Source organism: Herpailurus yagouaroundi, unplaced genomic scaffold (genome assembly GCF_014898765.1).
Source record: "Herpailurus yagouaroundi ecotype Mexico unplaced genomic scaffold, PumYag 215, whole genome shotgun sequence".
In the NCBI taxonomy this organism is placed as follows: domain Eukaryota; kingdom Metazoa; phylum Chordata; class Mammalia; order Carnivora; family Felidae; genus Herpailurus; species Herpailurus yagouaroundi.
In genome coordinates, this window is record NW_024412446.1 from 91,475 (window position 1) to 109,568 (window position 18,094).

Below are 18,094 nucleotides of genomic sequence, written 5' to 3' on the forward strand. Positions count from 1 at the left end.
CACAAGCTGACCTCTTTGCCTGGACTACTTATTTCCCTTCTCCCCCATCTACTTCCTACATATTCTTTAAGGTTCAGCTTCAAAGAACACCTCCTCTTGGAAGCCCCAGGCTTTCATTGTACCTCAACAGTTCAGGCTGGCAGGGACATTTCTCAGGACTCCCTCACTGGTTCAGGCTTATGAAATCATCAAAGTGCCCTCAGGATTCCCCTACCAATCCCATCTTACCATTCCCAGGAAAAAGAGCTAAAGACCATAATAAGAGAGATTCAAATTAGGTATCAGGAAAAGATTCTCAATGACAAATGAAAAGTGACTGGAGTGACTACATGAAAAGAGAAAAGAAGAAAAAACCTCTAAGGGATCTTTCCCTTCCAGGTCAGGGCAAGTGGAAATTTCACTCAGCCAAGTGACAGATGGGAAGGTGCCTTAGGTGCTTCAGGGCCTAGGTTACCTAAAGGTGAGGTTTTACCTGCTGGAGCATCCTGCTTCAATGTGGTCAGCCAGGGTTCTGGGTCATAGACACAAGGAGTTCTATCCACCTGGTCATGGGGGCACAGGCTGGAGCATGGGTCCAGCAAAGGGCTTAGTTCCAGAGGAATCTGAGAAGAGTCACCCCCAGAGCCTATGACATGAGAGAGAAAACAAGGGCCACACACAGGTAAGGGCTTCTCCAGAGTGACTCACTCTTGCTCCTCGCACCAAGCATGAGGAACTGCAATGAGAACCAGGGCAAGCCCGGGCAAAGAGGAAAAGTCTGTCCTATCCCCTGCCAATTAGGGAACAGGGAAAACTTTTATGAGAACCTCGAGAGGCTCCCGGGGCTCCTTCAGGGCCAGTTTTACTACAGGGGTTTGAGGTAGGGCTACATATGTTCTGAGTCAGTGTGCCATGGAGGATGAAGACACTAGGAGACAGAGAAGTCTCATGTCCTATCCTCTCCATATCCTATTTTAGTATAGTCAGTAACTGATAGAGCAGGGAGGCTGGAGTCAATTCCTGATCCTCTAGGAAAGTTGTTGTAAGGGAGCAAAATCACAGCTTAGTCATTCATAGGACAGCCACATCACCTTCCTGGCCCACCTTGATCCCTCATCTTGAAAATGGGGATAGTAAAATCTACCTTACAAGGTAACCTTCAGGTGGGTTGTGAAGGTCATTGATGTCATGGGAGTACAAATCTGAATATTCACTCAGAGGGGGAATATTGTTAGTACTACTCAAGACAGATAATCCATTTGGGGACACTAATCAGGTAGAACAGTCCAGTGTCAACGTTAAGAAGGCAAGGATTTCAGAGGAAAATCTGTCTCAGAGACGTAGTGTTGTGAGGCTGTACCCAGGCCAATTTCTGAAAAACTGTAAATGACCCTCAGACTCAGAATTTCCCAGATCTCACACCTCCCTAGCAAGAAGGGATGAGGATGAGGGGTGTCTGTAATGAATTAACCCTGGCAGAGGCTTTTTTGAGGCTCTGAATACATCCAGCATTTGAAAGAACTCAGGGATAAGGACTTCACGGAAACTGGAAAAAGGAGAGAGGGCATCAGAAACGTGTTGGGCACATTCACCTTGGACACTAACCATATGGTGTCCAAGAGAGAGCCATGAGGAGGCCAACCAAGACTCAAGGAGAACAAAGCTCTCTCAACTCGAAGCTCATTTTAAGAGAGGATCAAAGGGGGAGCATAATAGGTTGTGGAGTTAGAAACGAAAGACCACAACTCCCGCAAGGCAGATCACACTAGCTCTCTAAACCTTATTCCCTTTACTCGTTGGCAAAAAGGAATACTAATATCTACACCTCAAAATGCCGAGTTAAGGATCAAATGGGCTAGTACCTCAGAAGAAGCTTTGCAAAAGTTGTTTATTACGATGCAGCGTTCGTTCATAGCCAGAGTCAAGTCAGATGAGAGCGGTTTTCTCCAGTTCTCCCAGCTCTTGCTTTCTCCAGTTTTCGCGGTTACCAGCCTAGAATTTCTGGAAAGGGTGTGACCACCGTGGGTAGAACAGCGATGGTAATGAACAGATGAAACACCAAGGCAAGAAGCAACCTGATCACTAGGCTCCTCCTCCCCAGCCTCAGGTTCCTCCTGGGCTTAGAGGGCAGTGGGAGGGCAGACGAGAAAATCTGGGTGAGGGTCCTGGGAACCCAAGGGGGGCCATCCCCAGGTTCACGGCGGGAACCAGGACTTCCTCTCTGGACGAGGTGCCGCTCCGGAAGCACCTGGCACGGGGAGAGCACGTCCTTCCCAGGAAGGTGGATGTGACCCTAGCCAAGGGCGCGGCTACCTTGACGCTTCCCGGTACCAGCCGCCCCTTCCCTGTCCCTAGGAGGACGAGGAGAGGGGCAGGAGCCGGGACTCAGCCTACCAGCTGAGACCTTTCCCCTACTTCGGGCTGCCTCCTGCCAACAAGGTGGAGAGGTGGAGGGTGACCATGGAAGGTTCTTGTTCTTGGCAGGGGCCAGGAGCTGGGCTGCCCTCTCCTGGGATAAGAGACGGTCAAAAAGGAAATGGGAAAAAGGAGAGGAAGACGCCCCCTGTTCCTCAGCGCTCCATGGACAAACCTGCCCCTTCGGGGTCGCAAAACGCTTCGGATCTGGGCTGGGGGTGACACTCACCGGTCCCACGGCTTGAGCCGCGAAGCCGACTGCGAAGGCGGGCGGGCCGGGAGAGGCGGCGGGAAGAGCCTGGGAATGAAAGGGAAGAGGAAAGGGCGGGAGCGAGCCGGGGTGGAGAGGAAGCCTGGGCGGCCGGAGCGCACGAGCTGGCTGCTGCTCTGACACAGTGGCCAGAGCGGGCCGGCTCCTCCCCCGAGGCGGGGCGCGCACCGGCGGCGCGGGGCGCACGTGGCCCGCTGGGGATGCCGGGGTCTGAGTTAGGGCTTCAGGTGGGACAAACTATTTTGAGAAGCTGGGGTAAGATGGGGATGAGCCGCAGGGCTCCCGTGTTCTGGCGGGAGAAGCAGGGCTTCCGGGGCCTCACAGGGCCGTGGGGTCCTTCAGTAGAGGACGCCGTGGTTGAACACTGAGCCGGGGCCTCAGACCCCACCACTCCGACAGAGCCCCGTCAAAGGGTTCGAGAGGGTGCGGTGAGACGCGTGACGCGCCTGCTCCGCTCGGGGCTCCTCTGACGGACCGGGACGCAGCAAGCCCACCACCGGAAAGAACAGGCATGGGGAGACATCGGGGCCGGGAAACTGGCTCCAGTCCTGGGGGCGGGGCGCGCGCGCAGAATCCACCCGCCCGGAAGCGCAGGCGCCCCACGTCGGCCGGAAGCCGGGCTCGGGAGGCGGAAGCGGGTTGCTCCCAGGGGGCTGTGCGGCTGCGGTGGGAGCTTGGCAGCGGGGCTTATAGAGGGCTAAACTGCCAGGGCGCCGAGACACCAAAGGCACGTGAAGTGTAAGGGCCGCCACAGCCGTGTCAGACGGGGAAAGGACTCCTTTATTTTTAAAGGCCAGTTTTTAAAAATTTTTTAATTTGAGAAAGCAAGAGAAAGTGCACGTGAGAGGGTGGGGGGACAAAGGCAGAGAGACTCTCAAGCTGGTAGAGCGGAGCCAGCCACAGGGCTCGATCCCACCACCCTGGGATCATGACCGGCCTGGAAATCGAGTCCGAGTTCAACTGACTGAGCCACCCAGGTGCGCGCCCCCACTAGTATCGGTTTGTTACAGTGAGATATTGTTGTTGGCTCAGACCATCAGGCATGTATGCATTCATTTGTTCAACATGGTTCTGGTTTAGTCAACAAACTTCTTCCTGTGTGCCACTTTTCAGACACTGATACATGACAGAAAGGTGTTTTACATCCCTTTGAACCACTAACACTAGTGTGTGCCATACACCCATGCCTCCCTGCCCTCGCCCCTTTCCCCAGTATTAGCATCCATTCTACCTATCTACACCTTAACCTGAAAACTGGTTAAAACTGGCTGTAGGGGCGCCCAGGTGGCTTTATCGGTTGGGCAGTCAACTTCGACTCAGGTCGTGAGCTCGCAGCTTGGGAGTTCCAGCCCCACATTGGGCTTTCTGCTGTCAGAGTGGAGCCTGCTTCAGATCCTGTCTCCTTCTCTCTCTTCCCCTCCCTTGCTCGTGCTCTAAAAAAAAAAAAAAAAAAAAAAAAAAAAAAAGTATGTAAATGAGGTAGAGAGACTCCTGGAGCTCTGGATGTCACTGGAGAACTAGTATTTTGTACTGGAGGCAATGGGTTCAGAGAGGCTGTTCACACAAACCGAAGTACTCCAAGGTGTACTTAAATGCCTTCTCTCCCTGTCCCTCTTGGCTTTGACTTGAAGTCATTAGTTAGGTGTATTCAATTTGTATTACAAAATCTTAATGACTTATCCTATACTTTGTAATAGGAATTCCTAGCTGACTGATAACATTTTCAGGGGTTATATCCGAAATTGCCTTTTGAGTCTGCCTTATACTGAGAATAGCTAAAGGTTTTTAACCAATAATTTCATACTAGTAGTATGACATTCTTTTCCTGATGTGTTAGTGTTAGGTTTCTTCCCACAATCTTTGGAAGGAAAATCACAAATTCTAGTTTCTGCTCTGATTTGAAATCATTACAGCCTAAAGTTCTGCTCTGAAACCTAAGAATAAGGGTAAAATCCAGTAAGGTTCATATATATGTCAATTCCACAAGAACTTTGCTTTTCCAATGCATCCCTTTGCTCATTTTCACAGGAAGAAGGAAAAAAATGTCTCAGAAGCAGATGAAGGAAGCTTTTGTCAGTAACCACAATGGAACCAGCGTGCTGGAAGTCACCCAGGGCTTGTGTTTGCCTGCACTCTGTATCGTGTGCAGAGGGCTCCTGATCATTCTCTCACAGCACTTGTGTTCTTCACATACCTGGAGAACTAGATTCTTCATTGACTTTGTTTCCCTAATAATTCCCCTGGTGGCCACTTTGACCATTTTGTCTTCATTTGTCCTCCTTGAGCACCTTGCTGTAATTATCTGTGGGGCAGGGCTGTTCTATCAAATATACTGCAGGAGAACTTGTGCCAGAATGCCTGTCCAGAAAATGATTGAAAAATTCTTGAAAATCAGTCTAGAATCTGAATACATTCCAGCCATCTCTTGTTTCCGTGTAATTAACAGTGCATTTACTGCTATTGCCATTTTGGCTGTGGACTTTCCACTTTTTCCCAGAAGATTTGCCAAAACTGAGCTCTATGGGACAGGAGCGATGGATTTTGGAGTAGGAGGTTTTATTTTTGGGACTGCAATGGTTTGTCCAGAAGTTAGGAAAAAATACACAGAAGAGTCCAGATTTTATTATCTTACAAAGTCATTGTACTCTGTTTGGCCATTAGTCTTCCTAGGAATAGGACGATTAGTCATTATAAAAGCCATAGGCTATCAGGAACATTTGACTGAGTATGGAGTTCATTGGAACTTTTTCTTTACCTTAATAGTTGTGAAACTGATAACATCATTGCTTTTGATTATTTTTCCTCTCAATAAATCCTGGATTGTGGCAATCAGCATTATTGTGTTATACCAGCTGGCCCTTGACTTTACCCCACTGAAAAGGTTAATTTTGTATGGCACTGATGGTAGTGGCACAAGGGTTGGTTTATTAAATGCCAACCGAGAAGGAATAATTTCTACCTTGGGGTATGTGGCAATTCATATGGCTGGCGTGCAAACAGGGTCATATATGCTTAAAAAAAGATCACATGTCAAAGACTGGATAAAAGGAGCCCACTGTATTTTGCTGACAGCTATTAGTCTCTTCATATCTCTCTACATAGTTCAGGTAAATGTAGAAGTAGTATCTCGGAGAATGGCCAATTTAGCCTTTTGTATTTGGATAGTTGCTTCTAGCCTGATCCTTCTTAGCAGTTTATTACTGGGTGATATAATTTTGAGTTTTGCCAAATTTCTAATTAAAGAGGCTGTGGTACCATGTTCTTGGAAACTGATCCATTCGTCTGTCACAAATAAAAAACATTTAGAATCTCTGGTCTCTGAAGCTGAAAGAAAGGAACCCAGTCTTTGTTTAATCACAGCTATGAACAGAAACCAGTTAATTTTTTTCTTGCTGTCAAATATAACTACTGGTCTGATCAACCTGTTGATAGATACATTACACAGCAGTACTTTGTGGGCCTTATTTGTGCTCAATCTCTATATGTTTACCAACTGTTTAATTATATATGTGCTACACTTGCAAGATAAGACAATAAAATTTTGGTGATCAGTATGGGTAGGAAGTACCTGTGTTAGAGCAACATTTTAATGAGGAAGAATATTAAATGTGAAGAAAATGGGCTTTTGGCAACCCAGTGTTAACCATATTTTTTTCAACCCTCTATAAATGATGCTTAATGTTTTAATGTGTCTCAACACTATATAAAACAAACCAATAGAGAAACAAGTCTTGTGACTCATTAGAATATTTATTAAATTTCAGTATTTTAAAGAAACTGCAGTTGTGACACTGAAAGATTGGAGGGTGAGGGGGATTTTTACTTTCTTCTTACATACCATTCTGTATTTTTTTATTGTATGACATAACATTTACATGAAAACATCTCAATGTGAATTTATTGTATGACTTTTATAATAAAATTTGCGTGAAAACATCTCAGTGTGAATTGTGGAATTGTCAACACTTCTTTACTTGCTCAGTTTTAACCTTTTAAAAAAGCCTAAGTATGTGAAAGCAAGTGTTTATAATCAAATACTTAAATACTACAAAGTCAGAAAACAGTTAAATGCTCCAAATGGAATGAATTGTATGATGCAGTTTACATGCCTAGTAATTATGAGACAATAGTTTTACTTTGGGACTGATTATTTTTTTAGCCAACTCTATGCTAGGAATGATAAGCAGGTTTCCTGATATCTTGGAGCTTGCAATCTAGTGGGGAAACAGACACTGAACAACAATTATAAACTGTGTTAAGTCATGAAGTATGGGTTGCCAAGAATGTCAAACCAAGAACTGACCTAGTAGAGTCAAAGTTTTTCCCACAGATGGTATTTCTTTAAAGATTTCATTTTTAAGTAGTCTCTACACCCAATATGGGGCTCTAACAACCCTGAGATCAAGGGTTGTGTGCTCTACAGACTAAGCCAGTTAGGTGCTCCTAGATGGTATTTTTTTGAACTAGAGTTGATGGGTGGTCTGAGGACCATGTTTGTGGTTAAGGGAAGGGGTAAACAGCATTCTAGGTAGAATGTATCCTTCAGCAAAGGTCCTGAGTTGGGAGGATATCTAGTACATCTTGAAACTTAAGGCTGGAGTTCAGAAAACAGAAGAAAGTAATAAGCTAGAGAGACAGGCAGGGGCCTTATCTACTATGTTAAAGGGAAAGAGAACCAGTGAGAAAATCATGTACTAGGCTGATTTAATACAACAGCTATATTAAAGTTTAATATCCTACTGAGAATTTGAGTCATTTAAAAACTCTAAGTAGATATTTGAACCAGCTGTTCAAAATGTTAAGATTTTAAAAATATAAAATTCTTAGTTTCTGATTATAATGTTCCCTGTATATTGTTTAAAGTGGCGGGGGAAGGGGCGCCTGGGTGGCGCAGTCGGTTAAGCGTCCGACTTCAGCCAGGTCACGATCTCGCGGTCTGTGAGTTCGAGCCCCGCGTCAGGCTCTGGGCTGATGGCTCGGAGCCTGGAGCCTGTTTCCGATTCTGTGTCTCCCTCTCTCTCTGCCCCTCCCCAGTTCATGCTCTGTCTCTCTCTGTCCCAAAAATTAAAAATAAATAAATAAATAAATAAAGTGGCGGGGGAAAGGGGCGCCTGGATGGCTTGGTTGGTTGAACGTCTGACTTCGGCTCAGGTCATGATCTCAGTTCATGGGTTCGAGCCCTGTGTCGGGCTCTGTGCTGACAGCTCAGAGTCTGGAGTCTGCTTCACATTCTGTGTCTTCCTCTCTCTCTCTGCTCCTCCCCTGCTTGCACTCTCTCAACAATAAATAAATGCTAAAAAAAAAAAAAAAAAAAAAAAATTTTTTAAGTGGAAAAAAAAGAACTAAAATCTGCCTATTGTTTTCTATTTTCAAGTAGAAATCTGATCATTATAGAAATAGGCAAGGGTCAGAATGCTCAAGTTAATTTTATATTTGGTAAGCAACCTGGATTATTTTTGTAGTATGGGTGGAGCCTCCTCTAACATCAAATTTTCAATTTTCTGTTTTGATCAGCTGCCTCTAAATTAGTTAAAAATTTTTCCTTAAGTCGTTAAATATGACTATTACACTAATTGGTTTACTTCAATTTATTATGTTAATGGCTAATTTAATATTTATGTGGCATTTTTGCTAACTATAATCAATGATATTTGGAATTAATCTATTTTTTTTTTTACTTTTTAATGTTTATTTATTTTTGAGAGAAAGAGAGAGACAGAACACAAGCAGGGGAGGGGCAGAGAGAGAGGGAGACCCAGAATCTGAAATAGGCTCCAGTCTCCAAGCTGGAGAGCTGAGGAGACTCTAACAATATTGTTCTCTCAGTAAAAAAAAAAAGTAATTTAAATTATTTGATGACTAAATGATCACGTTGTCTAACTGGTCTGCTGCTTCTTGTCAGTAACTGCTCCTTCATTCTTTTCTGGGTCTTAAATATCTCTCAAGTTTATGTCTCACAATTACAGATAATGAATCATAACTTAAAAGAACAAAGTGTACTCTATGTTTTTTCCACCTCTAATTATGAAAGTCATGTAAGAGAAAGCTAATGAAATAGCTTAATAAAAACAAAACAATTAGTAAGAAAAGACCATGCTGACTTGGTTCTAGTTTATAGAAGAGAAAGAGATCGTTCATTTATTGAGCTCCAATGTACCAGGTATAGATACTGGGGAAACGAAAAGTAAGACAAAGTCCCTGCCTTCGAGGGGCTTATATTTTAACTTGTAGACATTATTTTCCCTTTAAAAAAATTTAAGTAGAGGAAATGTGTCTTTTTTTTTTAAATTTTATTTATTTTTGAGAGAGAGAGAATGTGTGCGAGCAGGGGAGGGGCAGAAAGAGAGGGTAACAGAGGATCCAAAGGAGTCTCCACCCTGACAGAGAACCTGGTGGGGAGCTGGAACTCATGAACCGCAAGATCATTACCTGCATAGAAGCCAGACAATTAACTGACTGAGCCACCCAGGCTCCTTGTCTCTATTTTCAACAGACACAACAAAACTTCCCACTGTCAGCTCATGAAAAAGAAAACCAAATTCACAGATCCTCAGATTTGGACAACCACGGCAATTTAAATAAATTTACATTCTGCTATCGATTTTACTACCACATGAAACAATGTGGTTATTATCATGAAAACAACGATGTTATTCTAATTAGCTAATTTTCAACAGTCAATTTTTTTGAATATTTTTAAGTAATCTCTATACCCAACATGTGGCTTGAACTCACAAACCCAAGATCAAGAGTCCCATGCTCCACCAACTGAGCCAGCTAGGTGACCCTAACTATCAATTTGTGGAGACAGAGAAGGAAGGGGGAAAAAGAAGAGTATAATGTGGTCTAGGACCTTATTCTATCGATGATCTTAAGGAATTGACTCATTCCCATGACTTTAAATTACCCAACTTAAACTGGAGATACCTACCAATATGTATCCATAGCTAGCTTGTGTTTGGAAGATAGCAACCAGTTTTATTTTTATTGAGCATTGATGTCCAATATGATGCATAAATCATACAAAGTTTTATTTTGCTCCCCAGGAATTTATGTGTGGTCTATGAAGATAAGAAATAATATGAGGAAAAATTAGGTCCTCTTCTTTCACTTAAACCTAAGTAGCTTGGCAATAGTCATATCTCATTCATGCTTGAGTTTTGGGGCTGGCTCTCACACATTAGGGACCAAATAAGAAAAAGAATGGTATTTTGTTGATGATTTATCACCTCTCCATCACTCCAACTGTTACTAGGTACCAGCAAAATGTCCTCTGCTGTTGACTGCCTTCTTTCCTGGCCTTCCCAATCCTTCAACCTTGTATTTCACAATGCCTATATTGAAATTTTAAAATAGGCAACAAATGGCTTTTTTATGTAATAACTTATTTTGTCAATTAGAGTTAAGTTCTCTAAAGGTTCTTAGGTTCTAAAGGCTCTCTAAATTCTCTAAAGGCTCTCTTCATGACTTAAGTCATGAAATATTTGCTGCAGCAGTATTGGTTTTAGCTGAAGCTAGACCAATAGTGAAAATGAGTGCCTGCTCTAAAATTAAGAAGATACATAGTTAAAACTTTTTTATTAAAATTTTTTAATGTTAATCATTTTAGAGAGACAGAGCATGAGTGGGGGAGGGGCAGAGAGAGAGGGAGACAGAATCCCAAGCAGGTTCAAGGCTCTGAGCTGTCAGCACAGAGCCGGAAGCAGGGCTTGAACTCACAGACTGTGAGATCATGACCTGAGCTGAAGTTGGACGCTTAACCGACCGAGCCACCCAGGCGCCCCCCCAATAGATAAAACTTCTCTAAAAATTGTTTTCCAGTGAAATAATTTTTAATTTTGTAAATGTTACTTTATTATTTTTGAGAGACAACGCACATGCACGCATGAGTGGAGGAGGAGCAAAGAGAGAGAGGGAGACAGAGAATCCGAAGCAGGCTCCAGGCTCCGAGCTGTCAGCACAGAACCCAACACAGGGCCCGAACCCACGAACCATAAGATCATGACCTGAGCTGAAGTCAGATGCCCTACCAACTGAACCACCCAGGTGCTCCCAGTGAAATAATTTTCTAAGCATTTCCCCTCAAATATTGATTTTATCATATTTGGAGCACCCAGGCTATATCACCTTACTTGCTTGAGAAAGAACAACTTATCTAGCACATTATCTACCTTTTTAACTTTACAGTAAGTATTCACTGACTACCTAAAAGTATGTGAAACACTGTCCAAAGATACTAAGCAGTGTGTTTAGTGGATGTAAAAGACAAACCCAGGAGCACCTGGATGGCTCAGTCAGTAGTAGAGCATGGGACTTTTGATCTCAGGGTTGTGAGTTTGATCCATGTTGGATGCAGAGATTAGTTAATAAAAGACAAATCCAAATCAGGGAAAGTAATCGCAGATGGAAAGAGACTGTTGTGGTCTCATCATGTTTTATATTTGGGTTTTAATGCCTTTTTAAGATTTAAATCCCCAGGGTGAATACTCAGTTCTTTGCTAGTACCCAGTGTGTGCTCAATAATGAAAGTAATTAAAATCAAAACCTATATATTGAGCTTGTCATCTTCAATGTCCTTTACTAACTACAATCCAAAGGAAGCTTAAAAGGTATAAAGCCGGTGGGGGGGGGGGGGGGCGGGCACCTGGGTGACTCAGTAGGTTAAGCATCCGACTGTTGGTTTCCGCTCTAGTCATGATCTCTCGCTTTGTGAGATCAAGCCTGAAATCAGGCTCTGTGCTGACAGCACACAACTTGCTAGGGATTCTCTCTCTCCCTCTCTCTTTGCCCCTCCCCCACTTGTGCTTTTTCTCTCTCAAAATAAATAAATAAAACGAGGTATAAAGTAGGTACATTAATTTAGTCTTTATAAGAGCACCTTTAGATCTTAAAACCCACAGTATTTTTTCCTAAGAGGAATGTTTTTACATGAAACATCCAAAAGTCTAGATTTTGGCTATGTAATCTGTCAAAAGGTGCACGCACTTCCTATTTGTCTATCGGATCCAAGCTATCATATTGTTCTGCTCTCCTAACATGGCCAAAAGACATAAATAATACTCACTGAATAATCACACCGTTGGGACTGAACAATGATTCTTTCCGTTTATTATGTCACCTACCCTAACAGTGACAACACAATGTCATAAGTCAACATGGCTAAAGATGCACTGTGGGGTTTTTTGTTGTGAGTCTCTAAGATTTCAGGTGATGACCAAAATACTTTTTAAAGATCAGTATCACTGCTCTAGCATACTCTACCAGGAAATATAGATCTGTCATCAGTATTAGTTTTAAGAGCAGCAAATGGATTTATCCCTAAAATCGTCAAGACTTTAATAGGCAAAATACTTCCCAACAACTATTTTGGTTTTACAACAGGCCTCCAAAGCCTTCAAGGTAGAAAATGAGTACGTGGTGGCACGCACAGTGTAGATGAATCGTCTTTACAGCGGATCTGCTTCTCAGAAGAGGGTCGGGGGAAGGGCCTTTGGCCGGTACCAGTACTTTGCCCAAGGGAATCCGTGTCCTGAGTCCCTGTTAATATTAACCGGGCCCAAGAAGTTTCTCTGGCCAGGCTGCACACCAGGCCACTGTCCAGATAGTCTCCTAGTTGCCTCTAGTGTAGCAACTAGAGCACTAACCTATCAGCACTCTAATAGTTTCCCTCAGTGGGATCTTGACGCAGTCTCAATCAGGGAAGCAGTGATGCGGCAGGCCCCTGGTCAATCAGGGTGTCAGGGAAAGCGGCGTCAAGTGCCTGGAAACCAAGCTCAGAGTTTGTCTCTTACTGTCCAGACGCTCGTCTCCCCTTCCCTCACTCTCGCTTTCTCCTACCGCTGACTGCGAAAGCCTCAGCTCCTCCCCACTTACCGAAGTCCTCCCAGGGCCTCGACCCTTGGGTCGGCCCTGAGTCAGCTCGGCTCGGCTCCTTTCGGCCCTCGGGAGAGCCGTTCCCAGGCCCCTGCGGCCAGGGACAGAGGTTTGGGCCTACTCACTCCTGGCAACCCTACTTCGGATTTATTCGGGTAGCTAGACTCGGGGGAAAGGGTCGGTAACACGTTCTAGGTACCCTGGGGAGCACCCCACCCCCTCCACCAGAATTTCGAAAGAGGCGACCCGGGAGCGTCGGTCTACAGTATCGCGAGAGGAGGCGGGGCTCCGCCCAGCGTTCTCGGCCCCTCCCTGCCCCACCCTCCCCATGTCGCCCGCCCTCCCTCTCCCACTCCCCGTGGCGCGAGCGGCTGACTGAGCCTGGAGAGGAAACGGCATTCGGAGCCGCGCTCCCGCCAAGGCCGGCCCTGACGCGGGCCTCGTCAGCCGGTAACGGGGAGCAGAGGTGGGGGTCAGGGAGGCGACCAGGAAAACGGTGAAGGTCAGAACCGAGAGGTCTCTTCCGAGGAGGGTGAGGAAGGGGTCTGCGCCTCCCTCTACAGACTCCGCAGAGCTGAGGCGGGGTCGACCCCTCCCAGGGGCGGGGTCGTGCCGGGCAACTGCAGCCCTGGGGACTGATTGGGCGGGGCGCTCCAAGAAAGGGGAGGAAGGGGTCCCCGGCGGCGGAAAGTAGGAGGTGGGCTGTGGTGCTGAGGCCGTGGGTGGGGTCCTAGAGCTGGGACTCCGGTGACGGGCTGGGGAAGCCCCGGGGCCGATGGGTCCCTTCCGCCTCTCCTTTGGACCCTGACTGGAGGCCGGCGGGGGTGGGGGCTGGGGAAGGCGAGAGGCACGAGGGGGCGGGTCCCGGCACTGCTCGGCGCTGATTGGCTCAGCGCGTGTGGAATCGGGTGATGGGAAACGCAGTCCCGCTTTCCCGTGCCCTCCTGCTCTTCTGCCCCCCCCCCCCCCCCCGTGGCGAAAGTGCTGCGCGGCGGCGGGTGCTTACGCTCGCGGGGTTTGGCTGTTGCAGGCAGGAGCTGGGAGGAGGCGGCAGCGGCAGCAGCAGGAGCAGCAGCAGCAGCGGCGGCAGCTGGGAGGAGGTGGTGACGGTGGCAACGGCAGCGTCGGGAACGATGGCGCGACTGGTGGCAGTGTGCAGGGACGGGGAGGAGGAGTTCCCCTTCGAGAGGAGACAGATTCCTCTCTACATAGACGACACTCTCACGGTGAGCGGGCCGGGCCGGGCTCGCAGCTCCCCTGGCAGCTGTTTCCCCTCCTCCCCCTCCCCCAGGCCGAGCGCTGCGCACTGGAGAAAGAGTGTGTTGCAACTCCTAGGCGAGGCCTTCTCTCCGGCAGGCCCCACAAACTCGCCTTTGCAGTGTGTCGCACGGTAACCTCTGCGGGCTCCTAGCCCAGCGCTCCGTAAGCATTTCGAGCCTCTCTCGCCAGGTTTTTCTTCCTTTTTGAACCCTCTTCCTTTCCCCTGCCCCTTTATGAGACGCTGCTTTTGCCAAAGCATGCGTCTCGGAGAGGGGTTGAAGGATCCTGGGCGTTTAGGGCCTATCCTTTACAGAATCCACCTACCCTCGGGGAGTCTTAATTATCTGGAAATGTCGCAGCTGCACTGCTACCTGTATATTTTCTGTCTCAATACTGTATGTGGCTCACTACAGAAGCATAATTACTGAGGGCAGAGTGACATGCTCTTGTACAGGAAAGATTCCACTAAAATGATTTGGTTTCATTGCAAATAGTCTCATATCGCCCAGTATATTAAAACTCTTTGAAATTATTGTATTGCTAAGCCGTGACTCTTCAAAATGGGTTTTCTTGGCAATAGTTATTTTTTAGCTTACAGGTAACCTTTTCTCCTTTTGTTAATGAAGCAAAATTATTGAATGTGTAAGAGCATTATAAAAAGCTGATTGCTCATCTTGAGTGTCAAAACCCACTCAGGGTAGTTTTGTTTTTTAGAGTTGATGATAGTAGAGCATTACTGACCCTCTGCCCTGTGTTGCTGTACTATTTCCTCTGAAAGGAAATGGCAGAAATTTGAATTGAATCAGAACAGGAAATGAGTGCAGTTGCCACTATTTCTTAAGAAATGAACCTTTTCTAAATATTTTTGAAATGTGCATTTTGATGCTGTTGAAGCTTTGTATTATACATTTGTCTGTTTTGATAGGTGTAACTCAGTCTTTTCATATTATCACATTTGCCTTATTAACTGTACCTTTCTGTTTTTCAGAGGCAGTTCTGTTTTGTTGTTGAATATTTTGGGCAAATATCGAAGTTTTTTCAAATTTTATATAAAATGCAAGTCATTGTAGAGCTGCCACTCTATGCCTTTCTGTTTGCCAGTCTCAATTAAAATTTGATTGAGCTGCAGTACTTTTAAAAGGATTAGAAGAGCTATTCAATGACTTGATTTGTTAGAACTTTTTAAGTGAAAGCATCTATACTTACCCACGTATATATATTTTTTTTCATAGAAAAAGGTAGAATGATTTGGCCTGACATAAGGTAAATAGAATTCGTGTTGGTGCATTTGAAAGTGCTTGTATATCTTGGTTATGATTTCTGCATTTTTTGCATTAACAGTGTAACGGAATTGTATTTTAAGTTAGGAAAAAAAACAAGCACTCTGATCAAATGAAATGATGGCATTTCTCAATTTGAAAAATAATAGATGTTCATTTGTTACTTTTTTCTCTTCCAACTCTAACACACTTTTTCTAGAGCACCATAGTTTGGTATCAACCTTTTATGATTATTGTCCCAGAATGTCTTTGATGTTTAAAAAAAATCTTACGGGTTTAGACATAAGATTACTTTTGAGTGTATGATATCAAAACATAGGGGAAACCAACATAAATTTGAGTTTTTATAGACACTGATTCTCTCCTTATGTCACATAACCACCTTTTGTGTGAATGCAGCTTTGATAAATCTGTCATATAGAACTTTAAAGCAGTGGGTGTTTTTATATTCTCTGTACAGTGGTATTAATTTCTAAAATTTTCCATAGAAAAAGATGGAACCTTGCACTGTGGTAGATTATTGTACTTATTTCTCCAGAGAAGTTGGGATTGGATTGAACCTGGTAGTTGAGTTTTGCTTTTATTGTATTGTGGACTTGTGGCCAAAGCAAATAAAATTTAGGATTATTTAATTTAAATATCTTACAATAGCATTAATTTAGCAAAAGGTACAGTTTTTCTTGACTTTAGATTGGTTTTTGTCACTAGCAACGAGTGGGACTATTAATTGTTTTGTCTCAGAACTTGTGCATAGTCCCTGAATGGTGGTTAGTGAAAATTCTTGTCAAGAATGCATTATATTTAAGAAAATAAGTTTCTTTCAGAACTGTTCTACCAAACACTACTTAAAAGAAGAATGCAGAGCAAACACCTGTTGGGGAAGAAGGAGGGAAGATGCCTGTAGCAGAAGTTTATGCTCTCACTGGTCCACTGATAGTTTGATGGCAGTGTATCCCTGAAGTTAACGTTTGGTCTGGTCTTTGTTCTTAGGGTCCGTAGGTATTGAAAAAACATTGTGTGATCTTTAAAGTGGTTTTAGAATTTTGTTAGGACCTAGGTGTTAAGCCTGGTTACAACTTTCACAATTCAGTTACAGATGTCGTATTGTTTTGGTAACAGAAGCTGAAACTTCTGTCCTTAGTTCAACCTGTGATTTTACCTTAGGATTTGTAAAATAAAATCGAGAAGCTTGTATATGAGGAAGTAGCCTCCTCTTATGTGGCATGTTGAATCCACATTTAAGACTCGTTTTGTAATTTTGTGGTTTGAATACTAGAGTACAGTGCTGATATAAGTGTATTTAAGAAAATACCAAATAAGCTAGTGGAATATTTATAAAAGTGGTATGCTATATGGCCAAAATTCTTTTTGTGTTACTAGAATTATAAAATAGCAGATGGACAGATTACAGATTTTATTTTAGAGACAGTTTTGAAGAATTATGGTTTTCAAGTGAGTAGTTTTTAAAAGAATAGTCAAAATTTATATCCTTACAAAGTAGTCTTTAAAAATTACCATATAACAAAAAAATTCTCCTTAATTCTGCTTCCCAGAGATAACTAAGGATATAGCAGCATTTGCTGTAATTCTAGTCAAAGACACATAGATACAGAGTTGAGATGTATTGTCTACTAGAACATTTTATATCTTGCTTTTTTTGCTGAATGTAATACTGAGGACATTTGCTCTTCTCATTCTTAAGCACCTTTTTTTTTTTCTCCAATGTTTGCTTATTTTGAGGGAGAGCAGGCATGAGCAGGGGAGGTATGGCGAGAAAGGGAGAGAGAGAAAATCCCAAGCAGGCCCCACACTGTTAGCAAGGACCCCAGTGCAGGGCTCCATCTCACTGCCTGAGGTCATGACCTGAGCTGAAATCAAGAGTGAGATGCTCAACCAACTGAGCCACCCAGGCACCCCCAAGTAGCTTTACTGACCATGTAGTAGTTTGTTGTGTAACATTCCATAATTTAATCATTTTTCCTTTGTGGATATAGGGATGATTCTATTTTTTACTATGAATAATGCTATAGGGATATAAATAAGGCATAAATTTCTCCATTAAAGTTTTTTTTTTTCCTCAGGCTTTGGAACTACAGTTACTGGATCAAAGGATAAGAACCTTTTATAAAGTTCTTGACACATGCTGTCAAATTGCCTACAATATTGCTGGGATGCAGTTTACTCTCCTAATTCAAATAATCTAAGTGGACTAAAGATTTAGATAATATTTTTTTAAGCTTATTTATTTTTAGAGAGAGAGCATGGGGGGGGGGGGGGAGGAGAGAGAATGAATGAATCCCAAGAAGGCTCCACACTGTCAATGCAGAGCCCTACGTGGGGCTCGAACCATGAGATCATGACCTGAGCCGAAATCAAGAGATGGACGCTTAATGGACTGAGCCACCCAGACACCCCTGATAATTTTTTTAAGTATATTTATTTATTTTGAGAGAAAGGGAGAGCAAGCAGGGGAGGTTCAGAGAGAGGTGGAGAATCCCAAGCAGGATCTGTTCTGTCAGTGCAGAGTCCTGAATGGGGCTCGTTCTCAAGAATTGTGAGATAGTGACCTGAGCCAAGATGAAGAGTGGGATGCTTAACCAACTGAGCCATCAGGTGTGACCTTGATAATGGTTTTTAACAAAGACATTAAAACATAATAAATGGTGGCATATCCACTTAGGTGTTTAGCATTTGTTAAATTTAGTACTTAGTGTTTTCTTAGAACTCTTAGGTATTTAATTGATTTTACCAGAGGCAATAGATGTTATAAATACCTGTGAGGATGAAATAAAAAAGTTAAGCTAAATAATAAATAAAAATTTAATAATGTTGGTTAGAGCTTGTGAAAATGTGCTAAAAACAAATTATTTATGGTCAGGACAGATAATTCAAGAGTGAAAGTGGGTAATGGATTCAATAAACTTTATAAGACAGTAATTGCAGGACAGTGACTGGTTCTATTTTTGGCTAGCTAGGGATAGGCAACCTCATCATGAAGCAGAACACTAATGATGCC

The 18,094-nt window shown here is 43.9% G+C and overlaps 3 protein-coding genes across 13 annotated transcripts in view; 2 read left to right on the forward strand and 1 right to left on the reverse strand.

Annotated features, from left to right (window-relative positions):
- MYO19 (myosin XIX) overlaps positions 1 to 2,847 on the reverse strand; it is a 32,151-nt gene extending 29,304 nt beyond the window's left edge. For all 3 annotated transcript variants that reach the window (XM_040455101.1, XM_040455103.1, XM_040455099.1), the window contains exons 1-3: positions 2,624 to 2,847; positions 1,842 to 1,980; positions 473 to 625 (exon numbers count right to left, since the gene is read on the reverse strand). In XM_040455101.1, the coding sequence (XP_040311035.1) occupies positions 473 to 484 (12 nt within the window). In that variant the 5' untranslated portion in view covers positions 485 to 625; positions 1,842 to 1,980; positions 2,624 to 2,847. The remainder of the gene's footprint in view (positions 1 to 472; positions 626 to 1,841; positions 1,981 to 2,623) is intronic.
- Positions 2,848 to 3,139: 292 nt separating this feature from the next.
- Positions 3,140 to 6,601, forward strand: PIGW (phosphatidylinositol glycan anchor biosynthesis class W). 3 transcript variants are annotated; one of them, XM_040455113.1, is made up of 2 exons: positions 3,140 to 3,642; positions 4,694 to 6,601. In XM_040455113.1, exon 2 carries the CDS (start codon positions 4,708 to 4,710, stop codon positions 6,211 to 6,213), a length of 1,506 nt encoding a protein of 501 aa, XP_040311047.1. In that variant the 5' UTR covers positions 3,140 to 3,642; positions 4,694 to 4,707; the 3' UTR covers positions 6,214 to 6,601. The 3 variants fall into 3 exon arrangements, with proteins under 3 accessions (XP_040311047.1, XP_040311046.1, XP_040311048.1); XM_040455112.1 differs by having other exon boundaries at positions 3,140 to 3,457; XM_040455114.1 differs by having other exon boundaries at positions 3,140 to 3,403.
- A 6,283-nt stretch (positions 6,602 to 12,884) lies between these two features.
- GGNBP2 (gametogenetin binding protein 2) overlaps positions 12,885 to 18,094 on the forward strand; it is a 35,006-nt gene continuing 29,796 nt past the window's right edge. For 2 of the 7 annotated variants that reach the window (XM_040455105.1, XM_040455109.1), the window contains exons 1-2: positions 12,885 to 13,070; positions 13,569 to 13,764. In XM_040455105.1, coding sequence (XP_040311039.1) covers positions 13,672 to 13,764 — 93 coding nt within the window. In that variant the 5' untranslated portion in view covers positions 12,885 to 13,070; positions 13,569 to 13,671. The remainder of the gene's footprint in view (positions 13,071 to 13,568; positions 13,765 to 18,094) is intronic. The other 5 variants (XM_040455110.1, XM_040455111.1, XM_040455106.1 and 2 more) reach the window with 4 other exon arrangements.

What these genes read in the sequence shown, in the direction of transcription:
- PIGW (XM_040455113.1), top strand. Translation starts at nt 4,708, where the DNA reads ATGTCTCAGAAGCAGATGAAGGAAGCTTTTGTCAGTAACCACAATGGA.